At 36.0% G+C, this 24,727-nt stretch overlaps 1 protein-coding gene across 1 annotated transcript in view; it reads left to right on the top strand.

Annotated features, from left to right (window-relative positions):
• LOC145254717 (uncharacterized) overlaps positions 1-24,727 on the top strand; it is a 281,182-nt gene that overhangs the window by 42,161 nt on the left and 214,294 nt on the right. The window contains exons 3-6 of the mRNA XM_080113438.1: positions 9,891-9,976; positions 12,699-12,803; positions 14,929-14,992; positions 17,840-17,907. Of these exons, the coding sequence (XP_079969564.1) occupies positions 9,891-9,976; positions 12,699-12,803; positions 14,929-14,992; positions 17,840-17,907 (323 nt within the window). The remainder of the gene's footprint in view (positions 1-9,890; positions 9,977-12,698; positions 12,804-14,928; positions 14,993-17,839; positions 17,908-24,727) is intronic.

Here is a 24,727-nt window from a genome sequence, read left to right as displayed (position 1 = left end):
TTTTTATGCAGCGTTGCCTGGTTGGAATCATATTGGAATATTGCCGGGTGTGGAGGCTTTTAGAAAACTAATTAAAATATAATTACCACTAATAGCAATAGCCAATAACACTTTACCTTTAAATTCCCCGGCCTAACGTTCACAGGGAACATGAACTGGAATAGATACATTGAGAGCATTGTCAAGGCTGCTGCGAAGAAGGTACTCTCTTTAGCGTGCTAGAAAACTACTTGCCCCTGTGAGTATCCTATACCTCTATAAGGTCACCATTCTCCCATGTATGGAGTACTGTTTTCACATTTGGGCTGGTGCATCTGCTACCTGTCTCTCACTCCTGGACAGGGTTCAAAAGAGAGTCGCCAACCTGATAGGTTCTGAACTGTTATCTAGGCTTCAGCCTCTGTCCCATTGACGAAATGTTGCATCCCTCTGCCTGTTCTACAAGTACTTTAATGGTGAATGCTCTGACGAACTACAAGCACTTGTGTCCCCTCGACGTAAATACTCCCGACAAACCCACCAACCAGCTAAATCCCACCCTTTCAAAGTAGAGATCTCTAGGTGTAAAAAAGCTTTTCACCTCAGTAGTTTCTTCCCCAGAACTGCTGGACTGTTGATCTTCCTTCCGTGATTCTTCTTTCCCAACTGTACTGACATGCAGAAGTTCAAGTGTAATATAAACAGACATCTTGCTACCAAACTCCCTTCATAATATCCTTGCAACTTACGTCCCCGATAGTAGCCCCCTACTTCAAAGTGGCACTGTGCCTTGTTTGGAGTGAAAATTGAATAAAAAAAGCAAAAAATTATTTATATTTTTATATATAACCTTACATTTTTCATTAATTTTTAGGGTAAAGGCCAATAAAGATTTCATTGTAAACTACACTACGCATGGCCCGTTGAGTCAATATATGTTATAGCTAGCTATGGAAGAGTGAGTATACATAATTAATATATAAAAGAGCAAGTGAGTATACAGAATTAATCTATAAACGCGCAAAGATTTAATGCACGCGAAAACAAAGATGGCGACCAGTGAAAATAATATGCAATTTCGCGTGCATTAAGTTTTTCGCCCGTGCAAAAATTGAATGCCAAAACAAACATGGCGAGCAGTGATAACAATCCAAAATACATTGGATAATATCATTGCTCTTAGTCTTAGTTTAAATGAAAAATCCTTTATATAAGAAGGGTGTAATCCGCGGGAAAATTTGAAAAAAGACGAAAAGAAAAAAAATAAAAGCAGAGAGTGTGTAGTGTACAGATAGACACTGGTGTGTTTGTGTGTTAACAGCCTTTAAAATATTAATTAATGATAATTAATTGATAATGTAATATTAAGCGGTTAGATATTTTCAAAGCATGTCGTATAAGATGGTGAGTGTTGATGTCCCTAATTTTCGAGAGTAGTATCTCTTCTTCTGGGGGAAAATAAAAAGAAACGTTAACAACTGTTCGGCGAGGCTTTTCTTTTGCCCATTTTTTTTTATTATTTATTTATTTCGGGAATCAGTGCAACAAACTGCCTGTCAAATAAATTTCCAGGATTCTCTAGATATGCTGATAACTTACACTGGTCAGGGGTTTATGTCATCTGTATACAGAAATCCAACTTTCACCAGACAATAAAGACCCCCACACACATGTTTTTTAATGTCTCTACGTATTTTAAAAATGTTTGGAACTGGTCTACCGATTAAATGGTTTCAATTTATTCGTTTTAAACCCAACCAGTTTACTATAAGATATATATCTTTACAAAAAAAATTGATGTTATTATGGGTTGATAGCTAAGTATTATTTTTATTTACACGATTCTAACGACTGGGCAAGCTGATCTAATTTTAATCTGTAAAACGAGTTTAAATCGTAAACGTATTTGTTTTCGTTTTGTTTGAAACCGATTCCAACTTGTAAAGAAAAATACAAATACATTTCGTAAAATGCCGATGTAAAAAAAATACCAGAAAGGGATTTACAGTTTTGTTTTTATTTACATATATAAACGCGAAAAAATTGTCGATTTATAAAAAAACTTCCATGACTTTTATTCTTTACTTACGCATGCGCAGAAATTTTCCAACTGTAAACCGGATGGACAGTTTCAACGACTAGCAAGATGATTTGAGTTTCAAAATATAATAGATAAAGAATCAATGTACATTTATAAAAGTTACGTATAGGCAAGAAAGATATACGTCCACACGATCTTGAATAAGAGATTTATTAATGCATACATTGTACTAATTTAGGTTATATTACTGCGTTTATTATTGTTATATGTCTAGGTCAAAAGTAACTCGAGGATAAGATAATGATAAAATTATTAGGAACACTATGTGATTACTCATAGTAGTTAATGATATAAATGTCTTTGATTACTTGTTTATATTGGATTTGAAGAAAATCTGTAAATATCAAGGAAGCAGATCGAGCCAACCATTTTTCCAGCGATATTGGAAACAGATTTGATGCGTGTGTTCCATTTCAAATTAAGAGTGAATGTCAGTCCCAATAGCTTGCGTTTTTTTTAATTGAACTAAAACTTTTTTAATTTGAACATTTCAAATTTTAATTAAGACTTTTGAATTTTAATATGATCTTATGATCACTTATGCAGTTTTCGACGTAATCTCCGTCAACTTTGCGTCGGTAATTTTCGGCCAATTACGTCAGGGGCTAGATGATGTCGAAGTGATTAAAAACGACTTTCGGTTTTGCAACTCCTCGGAATTAATCGGTGTTAATTTAATAACCTAAATTAAAACGAATGTCAAAACATACGATAATCAACAAAATAAAAAAAAATGGCCGAAATGTCTTTGAAGTCTTCGCAAAGACTTAAAAATAAGAAATAAAACAAAATGTTTGTAGAAACACACCAAAAAAAAGTTACCGTAGCATGTTTTAAGTTGGTTTCTACCACCATTTTCTGTATTTTTTTTATTTTGAAGTGATTATCGTGACTTCAAGATGTAAAGTAACATCGCGGCCATTTTTTCGTGTTCTCCGGTAGCATTCAATATTACTTGTTTTTTAAACCCATAAACATTTTACATTAAATAAAAACGCTGAAAAATTATCCAGTTATGTAGAAAAGCAATTTATCCTGCCTTTGATAATATTTGTTTTTATATATTTGTTGCTTTTTTACAACATTTTCATACCTGTGTTGATTGTAATACAAACCCTTTACGAATATTGTTTTCATAAATAATTAATACTAAAAGTAAAATATTATTTTCAGATATAATAAATAAGAATATTTCAGGCAGTGTTCTTAAATAGGTTTTGCATCGGAATGCCTTCGATAAGTATCAATAATCGAAATAATCCGATGAAATAAAAAGTTACCACCTAATGCAGCCTAACATCAACAGTGAATTTGATAAGTTTTAATACCGCACAAGACAAAAGACGCAACATATAAAATCAACAGTAGGTTCTTTGATATGACAGGGGATCATTCAAAAGGAATGTTTCTGTTTAAATCACAATTGCACCATTATACTTTACTTTTTTATTTTAAACTTAAATTTAAGCAATTACCACTGCACAAGTAGTAGGGTTTGACATATAAAGACAACAGTAGGTTCTTTGATATGACAGGAGCGTATACGAAATGAATTGAAGCATGGTACTTTAGTTTTTAATGTTAAACTTTGATTCAAGACATTATATATAGAAAATTTATTTAACAAAAAGAACAGTACGTTCTCTACAGTGCAATGTAGACTATAATGTATTGTGAACCAAGTCACTATGGGAAGGCATGTGTAGCTTTCTCTCTGTGCATACCTTCAAGTATCAATAGAAAATTTGGTGTATATTTAGAATTACTAAAATTATTACAAATCATTCTTTTAAATTATTAAAAAATATTAAAAAGAATACTATGTACATAATAAAATAAAAGCCAAGTACGTCTAAGGATAGTGTATTGCTGTCACATCTGGGCAGGAGCTGCTAAAAACAGCCTAACCTGCCTTGACAGAGTAGAAAATAGACTTCGTTGCTTAGTGAGGGATGGCCTTTCTCTTCCCTGTAACCTCTCTCCCACAGAAGAGACGTTGCGAGCCTGTCTTTGTTTTATCGTTATTTCCATGGCAAGTGCTCGTCTGAGCTAAAATCTCTGCTCTCCTCGCCAATCTTTCATGGAAAACAACCGTCTAGCTTAAGCCATTGTTAATAATATCCCTCATTCTTTATCTGTGCCTAAATCAAAACGTAGATTCCATGAACAAAGTTTCTTTCTTAGAATTGCACGCCTGTGGAACTCACTTCCGTTTGCCTGTTTCCCAGGTGACTACACCTTGGATGTCAAGTCCAACATAAACAAATTCCTGATAAACCGCCCCCTTTAGTAATCCAATTTATAAAATCTCCATTACTAACGATTACGACGATATTATCTCAATAATTACTGCACACGCAATAACCCTTATCCCCGAGTGGCTTCCAGGCTTTGATAAGTGGTGACTACCATGTAAAAAAAATCGTCACAGAACAAAGATGTCATATTCCAAAAATCTCGTGGGTTTGGCTAGTAACTTTTCTATTTGGCTAGTAAACGATAATATTTAGTTGTCAAAGGTAAATTAAAGATAAATTTGTCAACTCTGAATTTTAAAGTTGGCTCACGCATTTGAATTTTAATTTTCATTTAATCCTGAATTTTTAAAATTTGAATTCAAGTTTTTCTGAGTTGAAATCAAGTTTTAAATTTCAATGGGATTTATATTTTTTTTAATTTGAAGGTCAACTTTTTCTGATTGTGAGTTCAACTCTTTGAATTTGATACGCACCTTACACAACTCATAAAACTTGGATCTTTTCATTGACACATGATATTTCCTATCAACTTCTTCCGCCTCTCTGCACTTTATATAAAAAAATGTATTTATATTGAAATCACTCGAGTGATGAGATCTTCTTTTAATTTCCGCTTTTCTTTACACCATTGTGTCTGTTCTGACCCCACCACCTCTCCCACCAGGATCCCCTACCTCGACAAATAAAGTTTTGTTCGACTGGAGCCAAACACTCGGAGCCTGTTCAACATAAATAAACCGCCAAGATCAAGGCACATAATTATTACGTATGACTAATTTTAAATCTGAACATAGCGCCCATTACGACACTTTTCCATTCAAAATGTCAGCCATAAGATGGCATTAGAGAATTTTATTATATTAAACACCTTTATTCCTTTTTCTAAATGTTTCAAAATTAAAGATGATGACTCACTTTGTTCTTCATGTAATGTGTACCGATGAAACTTATGTAATATGTATATCTTCGTAGATATTAAAATAATGATATTTTTCTCTCTTTAACTATCGAACTTATAGGAAGCGAAAGAGGTAAATATTTCGCACTTATGATTCCAAGTTAATATTGCAACCTAAAATTCTCGAGTGAAAATGCACATTTTGTCTCCATTCCAGCTGAACAGTGCACAAATTCTATAGCAAGGCCCACTCTCCCCAATGGTTTACTTCTACTTGCGCAACTGCCATTGCTCAAAGGCAGCAGTCATACCGGGGATTTAACCGACATAAGTCCAGTTCAAACAGACAGAATTTTATAGAAGCTAGAAGTAACATTAAGAAAGAAATAGCGACAGCTAAGCGAAAATTTAATGAAACCACTAAAAAACGCATCGAACCGCAAAAATTAGGAACTCGTGACTTCTGGAAATCTACAACAGTATAGTAAATAATGGGCAATCAACAATTCCCCACTAATAAACAATCACATGATTGTTTGCTCAGTAACCGAGAAGGCTAATATGCTTGCCAGTCGGTTTGCCTCAAACTCCACACTGGACCCTTCCAACCACCCCCTATCTGACTTTCCTTTGCAGACAGACGCCACGCTAGACGATCTAAAAATCGCCACTGCTCAGGTGCATGCTATCATAAAAAATCTTGACACTTCAAAAGCATATGGGCCCGATATCATCCCAGCTGAGCTATTAAAAAAATGCTCAGTCGAAGTAGCTCCAGTTCTCTCCAAACTCTACCTTAAGGAATCTTGCTTTCCGGACTGTTTAAAAACTGCTTCTGTGGTACCAGTATTCAAGAATTCTGGCAAAAGAACTGACCCATCAAATTATCGCCCGATTAGCCTCGTCCAACTTTTCACTAAAATATTTGAGAACATAATAAAGCATGCTCTAGTCACTCCTCTCACAGATGGTATTTATTTGCTCCCCCACTGAGCAAATTAGGCACAAGGCCGTTTTTAATGTGAGGTAAAAACCAGCTCCCCTAAAAGTAGGCAAAAAGGGGGCACTCTGGTTACCAAAAATAATAATTGTCCCAGTATAGAGGGTTTCCCCTCCATTGACTGGTACAAATTATCTTAAGTGCAGCATCTGCCGGAACAGATGCTACACTTTGATCATGTCACCCGGGCCCCGGAGGGCGCGCGGGCCGGTCTGGCTTTGGGCCAGTGTCACTCCTCTTACAGATGCTAAACTTCTGACTGACAAACAATATGGATTTAGACAAGCCCGTTCCACAGCAGACATCCTCACTGTAATCTCTGAAAGTACATACCATTCACTGGACAAAGCGGGGGAGGGCAGAGCGGTAGCTCTATCTATATCTAAGGCTTTTGACAGGGTATGGCATGAGGGTCTTCTCAGGAAAATTAGATCATACGGTATCACTGGTAGAATACTTAACATAATTAAATCCTTCTTAGATAAGAGAAAAATCCAGGTTGTCTTCGACGGTCATGCATCTAAACAATATGATATAAATGCGGGAGTGCCCCAAGGGTCTATCCTTATACCTCTATTATTCCTAATATTAATTAATACCTCCCCGACAAAATTGCCTCTGAGATGGGTATATATGCTGATGACACCACACTCTAAAGCAGGCACGACAGGAAAACAAATGAACATATATCTAAAGTAATGGCAGAAACACTAGAGGATGACCTCCAATCAGTAGTGGAATGGGGACAAAAATGGATGGTAACGTTTAATGCCACCAAGACAAAACTGGTTTCATTCAATAATTACAAGAAACCTTCTCTACCACCTATAGCAATGGCCAACGACTCTTTATCTGAGAGTACGTCTCTCAAGCTCCTTGGCCTAACGTTCACAGGAAACATGAGTTGGAACAATTACATCGAGGGCATTGCCAGGGCCGGTGCAAGGAAGGTGGGCTCTTTCTACCGTGCTAGAAAACTTCTAACACCCGAAAGTATCCTGTACCTCTATAAGGCCACCATTCGCCAATGTATGGAGTATTGCTGTCACATTTGGGTTGGTGCATCTGCTACTAGTCTCTCGCTCCTAGACAAGGTTCAAAGAAAGTCGCCAATCTGATAGGCCCGGAACTGGCATCTAAGCTTCAGCCTCTGTCCCATAGACGCAACGTTGCATCTCTCTGCCTATTCTACAAGTATTTTAATGGTGCACGCTCTGGCGAACTGCAGATATTTGTGACCCCACGACGTAGATCCCCTCGAAAATCCGACAAATTGTTTGGAGTGAAAATGTAACAAAAAAAAATTCCCCCAAATAATTGGCACTCCGTGCCTCAGTCTCTCGGTTACATAATCCCACGAAGGCAGTAGCAAATATTTTACCTCTTACAAACACTGATATCGCCGCATCATTTTGTTATCACGGAGAAGCTATTACATATACAGAAGCTTACACTAGCAACATTGTTCGTTTTCTTCTTCAGATATTAACCCTATCAGACATAACGTTATAACAGGATTTTTTTACCGCTTCTCCGAATGTATACCGACAAATCTCTCACAAATATAGAAGCTAAATAATACCTATACCGACAAAGCGCTTACATTGTTAAATAATATTACGACTATTACTACTTTTATTATTGTTAATTACTGTTAATACTTTTGTTCTTTTTATTGCTTCTGATGGTTTCATTTTTCTGTTTTATGCTTACTTGGTACCTACAACTTATTTTCATAGCTAAATTCCCCTAACATATATTTTCTTGTAACATAGCGCGTATAATAGCTGACTAGCGAAAATATTAGCAGCGGCAGTCAGCTTAGCATATATGCAAATTTGGTAAGTCAACATGCGCTTACGTCACGGTAAGGACATAGAAAAAGAAAGGGCAAAAACGGACAACACGTGGTCGAGCGAAGGACGCGATCGGACGTATTTGCTTCGTATGAGGCACGAGAGAATATTCGCCGCCTCATCGAAAGACGGACATGCAAGTGACGACAGATATACGTGCGTAAAAGAGCGTCTCGGTAGACATGTTCGACGCGTGAGTGATATTTTGAAAGACAGTGAAGTGCGTTGTCGGAAATTAGTGGAATAAATGTTTTTTTGTATTCATGAAAATTATGAATCGTAGTTTTTAAATGCCTTTTCTTGTTTGTTTGTTCTTGCGACTCTACCAACATAGTCTGCGGGCCGAGAGATTGAAAGGTAACGACACGGTTAAAGTGTAACGGTCACGTTACATTCTAATTTTTATTGCCGTAAGGAGGATACACTCCATAACTTCATCCCCACCATTCCTACCGCGGCATTTGTTAATCTAAATTGGAATATTTATACACAGCAGACGCTAAGTAAGTGCAGAATGATTTGTCTCAAGAGACAGAAGTTGCCAATACACACACACACACACACATATATATATATATATATATATATATATATATATATATATATATATCTTATATATATATATATATATTATATATTATATATATTATATATATATAAACTAGCGACCTGAGAAAAGAGGCTTTCCTTTTTTCTGTTGTTCCTGGCCTTCGGTCCGGGATCAAAGTGTAGTATCTGTTCCGGCAGATACTGCAAGCAAAGACCATATGTGGGTCAATATAGGGGCAACCCTTCATACCAACAGTTACTATCCAGCTTCCATTTCCCACCTCTCGGGAGCTTGTCCCCCTTTTACCTCCCCCCTCGTTCTCTCTCCACATTAAAAAACGGCCTTGTGCATAATTTGCTCAATGGGGAAGCAAATAAATACATACTGCAAGCAAACGTGGTGATATTTGGAAGGTTTCAATGGCAGGCTTAATGATCGCTTATCTCAGTCGATAGGTCAGGTTTGCAAACGTGTGAAAGAAGAAAGCGGATATGGAAATCATGTGATGAGTTACGTCATTGACGAAGTTAGGAATGATTTTTTTTTTACGAGAAATCAACTTGGAGCGGATCGAAAGTATAAAATGAGATGTAAAAATGTGATGTAAAGACGATCTGAGGTTTTGTCTTTTAACCTTCACAAGGCACGAATAAAATCATCTAAAAATGGTGATCGTTTGTCGATGTTTATTCATTAAGATTAACAACTTATGGAGAAGTCTTCATTTAGTACAATCAGCTTCCAAACAAGATAGTCATCATCATCGTCATCATCATCATCATCATCATCATCATCATCATCATCATCATCATTACCTTGGTCATCATCATCATCAACAGCAACAGCATCATAATTGGCATCATCATTGTCGTCATTATCATCATCATCATCGTCCTCGTCTTCGTTATCGTCACTGTCAGCCTTCTAGCTGAAATCAAATTTATTATCCATTCAACCCCTGCACAAAGAAGGGACCAGACTAAGGCAAATTTTATTTGTCGTCCCAATCCAGCGTGCCTTTTAGAGAGAGATATTTTTCCCCACACCAAACGCTCGTCCTGCGGATGCAAGTAAATAAGAACAGAATGTGATACAACAGATGTCCCGCCCACCAATAAATGACCTACTCCACAGATATTGCGTATTTCACAGAACATGTTTGCCATAGACAACTTATTTTGAAATCATCTCTTATCTTTTAAGTTCTGCAGCTCAATATTTGACTGAAATTTCTGCTTTCTTTTGTAGTGCATGGAACCAATGGCTGTAGGGCGCAGTTCACTTGCGGGTCGTGTATACAATTTAATGGCACTTGTGGCTGGTGTCTCTCGCCGGTAAGTTTCGACATCATATATTCTACTACTTCACAACGATTACAAGAATCTAAAAGCACACAATTCCAATGATGTTATTTCCTAATGTTAATTCGTCTTAGATATAAATGCAGTTTAATTAAAAATCAAAATTTCAGACAAAAATAACCCTCTGAAAAGAAATAATCTCTAAAGCAGCATTTCTTTACAGGGGAAGTCACCACTTATCAACGCCCGACGGCTAATCGAGGATAAGGGTTAACGGGTGTACAGTGATCCTTCTGACAACAACGTAGTAGTAGATAGTGGAATGTGTACTTTAATGATTTAATGGGACTGCTTAACTAAAAACTTGTTTACATTGGACTTGAAGACGGTCATGTAATTATCTAGGAAAATAGGCCAGCGAAACAATGTTTCACGGGCAGACAGTTCTATAAAACGAATTTTATGTATGCTTTCTTTAACTTGTTGTTGTGACACCGAAGGGCTGATGATAATAAAGATAACATAGTGATATATTTCACAAACATTATTTAAAAAATAGTACAAAAATGTAAGAGAAAGTTTGCGTTTGATACTGCGGCTATGGCTGCCACTAATGATTTGAATATACTTTTAATATACAACACGTTGTATATTCAAAGTATCTGGAACGATCAACCTATTTCCGAAATACAGTTGACAATCAATAAGTCAATAAGCATTTATCCAGGCAACGCCGGATTAATTCGGCAAGTCCTAAATAAACGTTTTATAATTAAATGTATTTTTAACATAATGTCAATGCTATATCGACAAATGAAAAAATCTATATATCTATAAAAGTGAACTGGTCTGTGTGTGTGTCTGCGTACATTTCCCTACGTAATAACTCTGTCAATTTTCAATCTATAGAATCGAAATTTGATCTACAGGATACTGAGATTTAGGAAAATCTTTGTAATCCATTTTCGGCCAAAAATTTGGCTGTTAAGGGGTCAAGGTTAAAGGATTTGACCTTTAAGAACTCTATCAAGCTCCTCTGCCAATTTTGGGTCTAAACACTTGAAATTTTAGATATAGGTTAATTGGACATGGATCTAACTTAATAACTTACTTTGAGCCCAAAATAATGAATGTTAAGTGGTTATAATAGGAGTCAAAGTTTAACAAAAATTGACCGCTTTTTTGGTTTTGCTCAACATATACCTCCAAACACCCGGGCAACGCCGCGCTTAAATGGTAGTTTAAACTAAAAACAAAATACAAAAACTGAATTTTAAATTCTAAAAGAATAAGAAAGAAAAAACTGAAAATGTATCGCTATTTTGCAAAAGATTTGTTATTTGATATTCCTCAGGAATAAACCATTAAACCGGAAGTACAAAAAAGTTTTCTAAAAGATCTTGCTTTGACAGTTCAAAACCAGCTTCAAAACCTAGCATGTTAGGTAGTGCTTTTTGATGTCAATCGAGCGGTTGGTCTGTTATGTTTAAGTGATCAGTGGATGATGATGATGATGATGATGATGATGATGATGATGATGATGATGATGATGATGAAAAATACGGAACGAAGCGGCATTCACTCAAGGCTTGTTAGGCCAATTTCTAGGGAGTATTCAATTCACAAGCGACGTAATGATATGAACCTCAGCTTATTGCAGAGCTAAATATCGTATTAGAATATTTGGCACACAAAATGCTTTGCAAAAAGGTAACTGATCATAGTGTTTTAATTATTACACACGTATATATTGCAGTTGTTCTTGCCCTTTTCTCTACTCTGCAACCTTTGCGAGTTTGTCTCCAGACTATTGTTATTTTACGGCAGATTCTCCACTGAGCGTAAATCTATGGTCCACTTTTAGAAAACTTTCACAAAAACACTCGTCCTCTGCAACCACTATCAACACTTTCCTCCACTCTCTATCTGTGCCTTAATCTAAACGTTAACTAAGAATGAAATTATCTTCTTTCCTCGAACTACCAGCCCGTGGAACTCTTGTTCCTCTCGTTTTCTTTCCAGGTTACTAAAACATGGTTGTATTCAAGTTCAATGTAAACAAGTTCTTGCTGAGTCGTCTCCTTAAATAATCAAATTATAACAAATTCCCACTACTAAGGATCATTACACTGTTGTCCTTATAACTACTGTGCACCTATGAACAGTTATCTTCAAGTGGCTTTTGAGCCTTGATAAGTGGTGACCCTTTGTAAAAAACAGGAACTAATATAGAATAAAATGTAAATGTCGAAGAGAAAGATAAAACAGAAATGAGTAAAAAAGCAAACGTCTGTAATGTTTTTATTATTATTTTGTTAGACACAAGATCAATATCGGTTTTATGAAAATGTTTATAGAATTTTCGGAATGTGAGAGATTATATAATTATTTCTACAACGTCACAGCAGACAAGAGCCACGACAGCCAACAAATCGGAAATCCAAGACTCGAGTTTAACTCTCATCTGGGCTCATCATTTAGACATATCCGAACTCAGATATATTTTTATGAAACGAACTGGATTCGAATTCCCATGGTTCAGAAAAAAAAGAAAAGAAAAAAGCAACAAAAATAAAACAACAAAAAAAACACAAAACAATACACAAAACGGTATATGTCAAAAACAACAACAACACAAAAATCGTAATCATAACGAATACAATAAAAGTGATTAATGACCACGCAACACAATTTTATTTTTAATTTATTTTTTTTAAACTTTGTTTTTTTTTTTTCTCGTTTTTCATATTTCAAGGACTACGCAGGTGGTTCCAGGTGTGACACTAAAGATCGCTTAATAAAGAATGGTTGTCTCGGAGAGGAAGTATTCCAATCCATCAACAGCGCCCATCTACAAAAGGTAAGCATAATACAAGTCACGTAATTTAAAATCTAGTAAGGTGACACAACATTGCTTCGAATGTCAAGGTATAAAAAACATTCATAACAGTATTCTTATTGATGTTTCCCATATTGAACATACAAATAAATCAATATAAATTGTATTTTGTCTTCTCCATAATTCTATTTATATATTATGCTCTACCGTTTATGTTACGCTTTTTATATCTTGATCCAGAAGCTTCGACTGTCGTTTGAGCGATCGTGTTTTGATCCTGGCTTGAAGTGTAGCCGCACTGATGAGCTGTGAAACAGTACTGTATGTGGAGGACAATAATGCTTCCTTTCTTAGGTTGAGCATTTGGATAGTGATACACAAATTACCATTAGCGCGTGAAAATATGCTCTTTGTGTAAACAAATTGAGTTTAGGTATTTGGACAATGTCAAAACGTTGTTAATTTACTGTCCGCATAGCAGCAGCCGTATAACGCAATGTTTATAAGCTCCGACTGTCGTATGGGTGATCGATTTTCGATCCTGGCTTGAGGTAGTTGCTTCTCTAACCGTTTTGATGAGCTGTGAAACAGCGAAACAGTACTGAATGTGGATGACTATATATATATATATATATATATATATATATATATTGTTACAAAATCATTGTCTTTTATTAAGACCCACCGTGATAGAAATAACACACACACACACAGACACACACACACGCGCGTAAATATATATATATATATATATATATATATATATATATATATATATATATATATATATATATATAAAGCTGAATGTATGTCTGTGTGTGTCTGGTCACGAATAGACTCCTATATGGTTGACTATTTTTAAAACTGATTACATATAATGATAGAAGATGTATCGTGACACAGGAATGGGTATGTTTTATCTGGCAGAACGGTGGTTCATTAAAATTGTGGGGTCTGCGTTCACGCCTGGTCCACAAAGTATGGAAAAAAATTAAAAAATTAAAAAAAGAATACTTACAAGTGTTTTTGATATAGATGTACATAAGAATACTTTGATAAGTATGTTTTAACTTAAATAGGGATGATATAATAAAATTGTGGGGTCTGCGTTCGCGCCTGACCTCCATAGATTGGAAATATGTCACAAAGTCTAACAAGTTTTTTTTTTTAATATAGATCCACAGAATATTATGATAAGTGTTTCAGCGTGAACAGGTATGGTACAATAAATTATGGGGTTTACCTATTTTATTTTACTTTCATGATATTTTGCTTTGGTTTTGATACTCCCAAATTCGAAGCTATCTCTTTACAACACTTCCTTTTCATAACTTATCATATTTTCATAAATCAGAGTCAATTTTCTGTAGGCTGTTTTTGAACCCAGTAAACGACGGGTACTTTTGCTAGTATATATATATATATATATATATATATATATATATATATATATATATATATATATTTAGATTGTGTGTATGCATGTATGTATGTATGTATGTATGTATGTATGTGAGGTTGACGAGAAAGTCCACGCCGAATTTAAAATTTTGATGACAAATGATGTATTTTCAAATAGGTTTTCATTATAATACCTTTACTTTCTTTATATATCATTTTAAAGAGCGTTTTTCGTTTTTCAGCTTTCTGCGTAAGAAATGTTTCAAAAGCCTAAGTAATATCAAAAACGCCTTGGTCGAATTTATCGCCACCAGAACGCAAGATTTTTACGTTAGTGGCATAAATATATTCGGTTACCATATTGATTCAGATGATGCCTACTTCGATCAATAATTTTTTGTTAGAGACCGGATATGTTCATTTGAATTTAAAAGTTACAAACTGCAAGAACTTTCTTGTGAGTCACACACACACACACACACACACACACACACACACACACATACACACACATGTTTATATATATAAGCAGACATTGCTAAAAATAGCAGAACCCGTGAGCTTAATTGCATATATTTTAGTTTTACAATTTAAACAATTATCTAGGTATGTTTTGTGTGTATCACGAACGTTTCAACTCTTTGCCGAATAATCTCATCCTTTAATGGGTTTTCATGTTAGTACGTGTTGACTTTTAGGTTACGTTATTCTTTTAAATTTAATTTTTTATCCCGTTTCATTTCAGAACAGGAAAGCATGGAAAAAACGTCTGTTACAACCACAAAAAGTCACCCTACAACTTGTGCCAAGTAAGTATACGATGTAATTTTCATTCATAACCAATCAAGTCACCCTACAACTGGTGCCAAGTAAGTATACGATGTAATTTTCATTCATAACCAATCAAGTACTTATATTGTACACTAGCAAGAGGGGATTACCAGGTTAAGCTGGTTGTAAAATACGATTAAATATGATATTTTAATTTGTCCAGATTTTGTATATATTATTATAGTGGTGATTTTAAAAGTAAAAAAGAAACCCGTAGCATGTAAATTTCGTAACGTTACCACTGTACCTACGTAGAAACGCATGGGAACTGATTAATGATAAACTAAAATGAATGTACAGATTTTTATTTTCAATTTTGACCCTTTTTTGACATTTTAAAAACTATTTTAACCGGCTAAAGATCCATAAAAGAACGGCCCATTAAAAATCCAAACATTTGAGGCCCTCAGCGTCGCTCTGCGATTTTAGTTTCGGTAGAGATAGAGTTTGAAAATAAAGAGACAGACAGACATAATGATTTTTTCTAAATTAGATTTTAAATTAGCAAAAACTAATAACTTAAAGGCCTTTAAATTAACGCAGTTCAACGTCTCACCGCCGGTACCTTGTATCGCACTAAGGCGGCAATCTAACTTGGTGGGTTGAAACACCTTCTTCAAAAGGAGAAAGTTTGATAAAAATATAAAATTCACAAGCAATGGGGAAGTGTTTGCAGGGGAAGTATTGAATGATTTTTTCCTATAATTGCCAGCTTGTGGTACACTGTTACACTAGCCTGCTTCCCGGCCGATTACAGTATAGTAACATTCAAGTCCAATATAAATAAGTTCTTGTAGAGCCGTCCCCTTAAATAATCCAAATTCTACCCAATCTAATCCATTAAAGACTCCTATACAACACCCAGCATTCAATTACCCTTATCCTCGAGTGGCCTTCGGACCTTGATAAGTGGTGTCTTCTTTATAAAATACTTCTCACATACAGCGTCTGATATTCCCGAATGTAACACTTACAACGTTATATAAAACAGTTCACACATTGTTTTATTTACGTAAGGACTTAAAGAGGAAGAGTACGTAAATGATTAAGGACGTGTGATTTGTAATGCCTACAATTAATTGATGTCTCCCGTTTCTTAATTAAGAGTTTATCAACGTCTTTTAATTTCGTTATAAAGAGTTTTTCATTAAAGCAAAGAAAACAAGGGGAATTAATTGGTTGGCAAGTTTTTTTAAGGATATCCTAATTAGCAATTTTTTAAAGTTTTTTCTTGTTAGTTCACTGTAATATGAAGCCAATGATGTCTCATCGCCATAATTTGGATTGTGAAGGAACTCTTATGGCCAGTATATCCTTGCTTGAAAGTATTGCTAATTTTCCCTATGTAGAATTTGTTAGTGGTAGGGTTCTCCTTTGCTCTAATGTTATCTTGGCATATAACGGAGGCCGTTAGACAGTTCTGATTGAGGGGGCATATAGATTTATTGATAGAATTAAATGATTTTTTTTTTAATTTTTTTACACTGGTTAGATTATCATTTACAATTTTATTTTTATGGTTTTTATGATTCTTTCTAAGTTATTGCTGCAACTATAGCTTAATTAAATACTGTTTTGTTTAGATTATTATTGTTGGAGGGGAAGTGAAGCTTAATGAGATTTAAGAATTCTTTATCTAGGTTGATTTAACTATTTGATTGAAGGGACGGGTAAACCAAATGATTTTCCTATCATGGACTTTTCTAGATGTGAGTGTTTTCTTTGCAGGCTCTATATACTCTGATTTAGTTTTTTATATCCATTGTTTACAAGAGCCGTACTGTAAAAATTTTATAGTTTTTCGAATATTTCTTAGATCCAAAGACTATCAAGGGATTGAAAAAGTTTCCGAAGAAAACTGGCTGAAACTACCAGGAAGTGTTTGTGATTAACTAGTCGGCAGTTATGAAAAGCATTGGGAGGCTGTAAGGTAGAACAGAGGATATGCAACTCAATATAAATAAATGTGTTAAATACTTTTGCATATGGGTAATTCGATATGCTGTTAATAAATATTTGTCACCTCAGTATATTTTCATTTCCCTTCCATTGGTAGTTCAAAGATTAAATATTAATTTCAATTCAAATTAACTTCATATTTCTCGAGAAAGACGTAAAAAAAGAATGTGCCAAATACTTTTGCTACCCATTATACACACACACACACACATACACACATATGTATATATATATATATATATATATATATATATATATAATAAAAGGAACAAACCGAGTTATATGTTAGTCCACGTTTCGTCTTTATTTGTAGACTTCCTTGAAATAAAGACGAAACGTTAATGAACATATAACTCGGTTTGTTCCTTGTTATTTTTTATTTCTCTTTGTCGGAATACTATTTCCATTATTCTCATTATATATATAAAAAAATATATATATATATATATATATATATATATATATATATATATATATATATACAGGGTGTCCGTAAAGTTACTATACAGTCTTATTGTTTTATTGTATTATATTTGTATTAATAGTTAATATTTTCTGATATTTTTATAAACATAAAGGTGTTATTTCTTTTTATTTCTTTTGTTATGAATAAATATTTTAATACAATATCTTACTGTACTGTTAATATATTACAGGGTGGCTGTATAGTAACTTGCAAGACTGTATAGTAACTTTACGGACACCCTGTATATATATATATATCTAGGCTCGTTTTCGTTTTTTGAATTTAAGGTTTTATAACAATGTTTGTTTTATCTTGCTTTGTAATTTTATTGAAAAAATAAATTTAGTCATGTGTTTTTGATATCACCTTCTAGTATATTTTTTGTTAATATGGTTCACAGATACTGGTTATGTACTTCCTGTGAAAGCGTTTTTATTGGCAAAGAATAAGGACCAACGTTTAGGAGGGGTAAGTTTATGTATCCTTTTTAAAAATGTGATATTGTTGTATGTATTCGTGTCCATATAACTGATGGCGTCGATAACTATACTCATCGCCTTTATGCACTAACCGATTCAGGGCCACGTCCATTGTTTTCACCCACTGATGTTAATTCTCTTACTGTTTAAACTTTCTTTCTATACGCACCACAATATAGAACACCAAAAATACACATTTACACACAAATATTGAGGTTTATATTATACTAGTCTGGTGCCCGGCGTTGCCCGAGTGTGATGAGCAAGAAAAGAAAAAGTGGTGGTAACCAGGCAAGCTCGAACCCGTACCACGAAGGAGGAAAATAACATAAAAAAACGTGACGTCTTTGCTTTTGCGCCCATCGTCAAATCCAAATTGACGAATGTTTTAATTAGGACTACTCAGTCGAAAAGAGGGGATGACTTTCGGAAAAAGAGAACCAACGCTAACCCTCCCTGTAGAAAAAATACCCAGTTTAGGTTAAAGGAGTTAATGTTTTATTTGATATTGTGGTTTAAATAGTTGCGCTTCAAAACGATACCGATCCCGTGAAAAACCGTAACCTCTGTCGAAAGTTTTAGGCAGACATACATGCATATACATGCATTGAAATAGACAGGTGAGGTTTATATTAAATATATATATATATATATACATATATATATATATACACACACATATATATATGTGTGTGTGTGCGTGTGCGTGCGTGTGTGTGTGCGTGTGTGTGTATTGGCATTATACACCACATTCTTGGAAGATTGGAAAGCAATTGGAAAATTGTCTGTAAAAGGTGCACGAAAATTGTAACAAGACTGATGAGCTGTTTTGCATGAAAAATATATATTTGGATTTTCGAATGTATCTATATTTATTCTTATATATAAATATATATATATATATATATATATATATATATATATATATATATATATATATATAAATGTATGTGTGTGTATCGTATCTTGTCCATTATCTTGTTTGTTCCCGTATAAAAGTGAGGCGTCATCAATATGATGATGTACCAAAGAGACTGATGGCATCATCCATCAAACATAAAGATAAAAATGACATGTAATAAGTCTTCAGACGTACCTCTCCATCGTACAGTATATCGATACTTTAATGTTGAGTGGGAGAGCTTCCGAACATTCATATCTGATCTATCTTTCCATTCCATGTTTAAAAAGGATGTGTCCTGTATAGTATCAGACCTGGCCGAGTGAATAATTGATGACATAGACCGATTCATACCATCCAAAAAATTCCAACAAAACCTCACAGCCAGCCATGGTTCTCCCCTGAATGTGCTGCTGCTATCGCGCACAGAAATCACTTTTTCCATAGCTACCAACGTAATAGATGTACTGAGACTAAAGCTGCTTTCAGGACTGCCAGCAACCACTGTAAAAGAGTAATAAAAAAATGCAAGAGAGCTATATGCTCAGTCCGTTAAATCCAAAGTAGCCGAGCAGCGGCTTGGTTCCCACCAGTTTTGACAAATAGTAAACAGGATCATTAATAGAAGCGTGCATTCTATCCCAACCATCATCAATGGACCTGAGGTCATTTCGTCAGCATCAGACAAGTCCAAATTATTTGCAAAGAACTTTGCAGCTACTTCTACCCTAAGCGACGAAGACAGCAACTCCCCGTAATTCCTCCTATAACAGAAACCACGCTATTCAACATACAATTATCTGTCCGTGAGGTCGCCCAGCTAATCAAGTATCTTGATTCCAATAAAGTTACTGGCCCTGACGACATTCCAATTATAGTGTTGAAAAAACTTCAACCAGAACCTGATCCCATACTTACAAAACATTTTAAGCGTTGCCTTAAGGAGAAGTGCTTTCTAATATCCTGGAAAACCTCAACAGTATACCCTGTATTCAGGAATTCAGATGATAAGTTATCTCTCTCAGTACAGACTAATAAGTCTCCTGTGTGTCATGAGTTGCTGGAATCCATATTAAATAGAGAAGTAGTCAACCACCTCAGCAGACATACCCTTCTTAGTAACATGCAATATGTTTTCCGTTCTGCTATATCTACAGCACATATGCTAACGGTTATATCTCGCCGCATTAGTGAATCTCTCGACAAAGGGTTCTTTTCTAGGGTAATTGCTCTTGACATATAAAAGGCCTTCGATAAGGTATGGCAAAAAGTCCTACTTCACAAGATTTCCAGCTACGGTATAATTGGAAATATTGTCTCAATTATTAAATCATTTCTCTCTGTTAGGCTCACAAGAGTAGTGGTTGGTAGGAAGAAATCAGAGACCCAGAGTATCAATACTGGATTCCCTCAGGGATCCATCCTGGGCCCAACTCTCTTCCTGATCTACATCACTGATCTCCCAAAACACATACTTAAATCATTCGTTGATCTATGCTGATGACACGTCCATCTATGGCAACACATCAAAGGCCGTAAATCATCAATTCTCTCTGATTCTCTCTCCTCTGATCTTGAGCGCGTGGTATAGTAGGGGAAACCAAGCTACTATCTTTACATCATCAACGCACTGATCCCCATCTGGAATCAATTGAAATGGACGGCTCTCGTCTTGGTCTTGGGGAGGCCTCATGTCTTGACAAGATTCTGGGATTAGCCTTCTGTCTTGATGTGAAATGGAACACGAGAAGCTTGTCAAGCACCCAGACGAGCGCCTACTATCACAATTGATGCCAGCTATATATATATATATATATATATATATATATATATATATATATATATATATACACGCACACACAGACACACACACACATACATATATATATATATATATTGCTTCATTTTAAGGGAACTTTCAACTGCTTTGAAAATAAAACATATCAAAGGCCTTCGATAAGGTTTGGCATAAAGGCCTACTACACAAGATTTCCAGCTACAGTATAACTGGAAATGTTTTCTCTATCATTAAGTCATTTCTCTCAGATAGGCTCATAAGAGTAGTTGATGGGCAGAAATATGTGGCCCACAGTATTTATGCTGGAGTCCCTCAGGGGTCCATACTGGGCCCAACTCACTTCCTGATCTGTATCAATGATCTCCCAAAACACATACTAAAATCTTTCGTTGACATCTATGCTGATGACACGAACATCTATGCCAACACATCAAAGGCCGTAAATAACGATGTTCTCTCTGATTCTCTCTCCTCTGATCTTGAGCGCGTGGTGCAGTGGGGAAAGAGGTGGCTGGTTACCTTTAATGCATCTAAGACCAAGCTCCTATCTCTACATATTAAACGCTCTGATCCCCATCTGGCATCAATTGAAATGGATGGCTCTCGTCTAAGGGAGGACCCAGGATTTGATAAGCTCCTGGGTTTGACCTTTACATCTGATCTTAAATGGACCACATACATCAAGTCTGTGGCCAAGGTCGCTGGGAAAATGGTGGGATACTTCTACCGCTCCAGAAGATATCTCACTAATGATGCAATTCTCTGTCTATATAAGAGCCAAGTGTGTCCAAAGATGGAGTACTGCTGCCACATCTGGGCGGGGACTGCAAAAATCAGCCTATCCTGCCTTGACGGAGTACAAAATAGACTCCGTGGCTTGTTGGGGGATGCCCTTTTCTCTACCCTGCAACCTCTTTCCCACAGAAGAGACGTAGCGAGCCTGTAATTGTTCTATCGTTATTTCCATGGTAGGTGCTCGTCTGAGCTCCATTCTCTTGTCCCCCCTCGCCAATCTTTCTCAAAAAACACCCGACTAGCTGAAACCATGGTCAATAATTTTCCCCACTCCCTACCTGTGCCTAAATCAAAACGTAGATACCATGACCAAAGCTTCTTTCTTAGAACTGCACGCCTGTGGAACTCTGTTCCGCTTGCCTGTTTCCCTCCCGACTTCATCCTGGATGTCTTCAAGTCCAACGTTAAAAAATTCCTGGTAAACCGCCCCCTAAGTAATGACATCTTACCAATTCTCCAATACTATTGCTACACTATACCTTTGATTACTGTACACACAATAACCCTTTTCCTTCAGTGGCCGTTGGGCCTTGATAAGTGGTGAACAATATTTTACCTCTGAAACACTTAGTAAAAATGTTAGGAATCTAATCCTCTTCTTACTAATTAACTATTAAACTATGTTGTTGTATATTTCCTGTGCTCTCTTCTTCTCACAGGATTCAAGGAGAAGGATTTTTCTAGTCTAGTGGAGTATCCGGCTTCATACTGTTACTAGATGTAACATCACCTGAAAAATGGACATCATTCCTCGAAATAATCATGGGTTTGCAATACCAATAGAATCTTATCTGGACCGCGAACATTATGTGATTTTTGACTAATTAGTAATGGTTTACTTTTAGGGCAAATAACCGCATGCTAGGTTGCCCTGACTAAGTCCTGCGCAAAGTGATCTACATGAATAGCTTCTAGACACATTTCCCAAGTGTTTAATGCCTCTCTTTACAGGGGTTCGTCAGGACAACCTGGCATGAGGATACTTTTGCCTATACTATACATGCGTGGTTCTGTGAAATTCACACACCGCTGCACATTAGTGTCTTGTTAGACGAGTTCTTGACCTCTTTTCGTGTATACGATTAGCTACCCAATTAAGTGTGATGAACCGGAAATACATTTCATCCAAGTGTGACACAAAGAAATTGGGGTATAAAATAAGGTATGTCTCTTAGCCCAATTTAATACGGTCTCCCTCCCCACCCTCTCTCTCTCTCTCTGTCTCTCTCTCTCTCTTTCTCTTTCTCCATTAACCCAACACAAATTGAATGTTCTAGAAGTCGGTCAACCAAAGTTAAAAGACGACTCCCTCGTTTCAATTTGAGAGAAGAGCTGAAAGCCTCTGTTGTATTATTAATCAAGACGTTGATAAAAGTGTTTATGTTGCGTAAACGATAATATATCGACGCAAAGCTATATCAACATATTTTGCGGTGATTTAAGGTTAAAACGAATTCGAATGCAATCGATACTACTGCTATCTCTGAACTTTGCGTGCTACTTAAAAACCCTCGTTCCTCTCCAGCAAGCTTACCCTTTTCCTGCCTAGATAGAGTACAAAACCGTCTTCGAAATCTAGTGAGCGAGGACCTTTTCGCTCCCCTACTTCCTTTTTCCCCGCAGAAAAGATGTTGCTAAGCTATCTCTCCTCTATCGTTATTTTTATAGTAGGTGCTCGACTGCGCTTTAATCTATGGTCCCTCCCCATAAAACATTCGTAAAAAATATCCCTTTAGCTTCCACACCCATCAGCAATTTTTTTCACTTTCTATCTGTGTCTTAAGCTAAACGAAAAGTCCATGAGCAGAGCTTGTTTTCATCGAACTGACAATCTATAGAACACAATACCGCACGGCTGCTTCTCAGCTGACTATAAAATTGTTGTTCTCAAGTCTAATGTAAATAAGTACTTGTTGAACCTTGCTCTTATGTAAGCCATATTCATATTCCACCATTACTGATCATCACGGTGTTGTCTCACTGTCTACCTGACACTCATGAATCCTCAGCCTAGATTGACCTGTGGACCTTGATAAGCCGTCCCCTCCCCCGAATGTAAAAAACAAAAACAAAACAAAAATATGTTCATAAAAAGGGAAGTAGACCAAAATGTGGAATATTCACCATGATCTGAGTCTTTGACATTCCCCAGTAGGATCTATTTAACGTCTCCCCCCTCCCAAAGCGGCACTCAATATAGGCAGAGGAAATTTCATTTGAAAACTTAAATTTACAAGCGGTCCTAAGTCGCTTGCATATCCCCATCTGACGAGGTTAGTTTTAACTGTTCTTTTTGGGAGCCTGGTATTTCTAAATGGGCACCTATATGATATTAAGCAGACTAGCGTTTCTTTACTTCAATAATCTAACGAGAGCCGGTGTGTTAACGTGATTGTACTGTATTTGACTTCGTTGGCGACCGTTAATAAAATAATTCTCATTTTACTAAGAGATCATTTCTGGAATATGTCCTCCTAGGACTGCACAAAACATTGTAAACTCTGATATAATCCCCACTGTGGCACTATTTCTTTGTGCCACTGTTTCTAACACACTATGCAGCATGGACGGGTGGTAATTTGTCCATGAGCGTAGAGGTACAAAGAAATCCCTTCCCATAATTCCCTTGCTATCTTTCTGTCTCTTTCCTGCACGACCACCATGATGTGAGGACGCATAGTCTGTCTCTCCGTACATGGGAGGGGGCACCCCCTCCCTCAACACTAGTTAGGGTAGGTTAGTTAGCTTCGAAAAGCCTATCATCCAGTTTTAATTGTAAAAATTAATTGTAAATTGTTTTTTCTTGTAATATATATTGTATCTCTAATGTAAAATAAAATAGTTAGTTATACCTTATGTATATTACAATTGTGTCGCGTGTCATTTTTCTTGTGTCTGCCATGAATGCCTTCATAAATGTCTGAAGTCGAAAGGCGGCCCCGTGGACAAAGAGATGAAGATTCCCACCAGAATGCCACCAGGGTGAAGAGATCATCTTGAGAAAGGAAAGGAGCCACACCCAGATCCAACATCTTAGGTATGATTTTCTTCTTGCTACACAGACCCTAATGACTGGCCCATCTTCATATCTTCATGAGACCGCTTTAAGACATTTACTATAACACGTCTGTCGGTCACACCTCAGTGACCGGCAGATAGTGGTATAAATGATGCACTATGACCAGGATATATTGTTTCCCAGCATGGAAATAATTTCGACCCTTAAACCCACGGCACAACCAAAAATAATGACCACTAGACGAATCGAATAAAAAAAAATGGTCCCCGGTCTTTAAAAACGGAAAAAAACTATTA

This window comes from Euprymna scolopes, chromosome 30 (assembly GCF_053919585.1).
Source record: "Euprymna scolopes isolate OS-2025 chromosome 30, ASM5391958v1, whole genome shotgun sequence".
In the NCBI taxonomy this organism is placed as follows: Eukaryota; Metazoa; Mollusca; class Cephalopoda; order Sepiida; family Sepiolidae; genus Euprymna; species Euprymna scolopes.
Note: the sequence above shows the minus strand (reverse complement) of the source record. Positions and strands in the feature narration are given on the sequence as shown.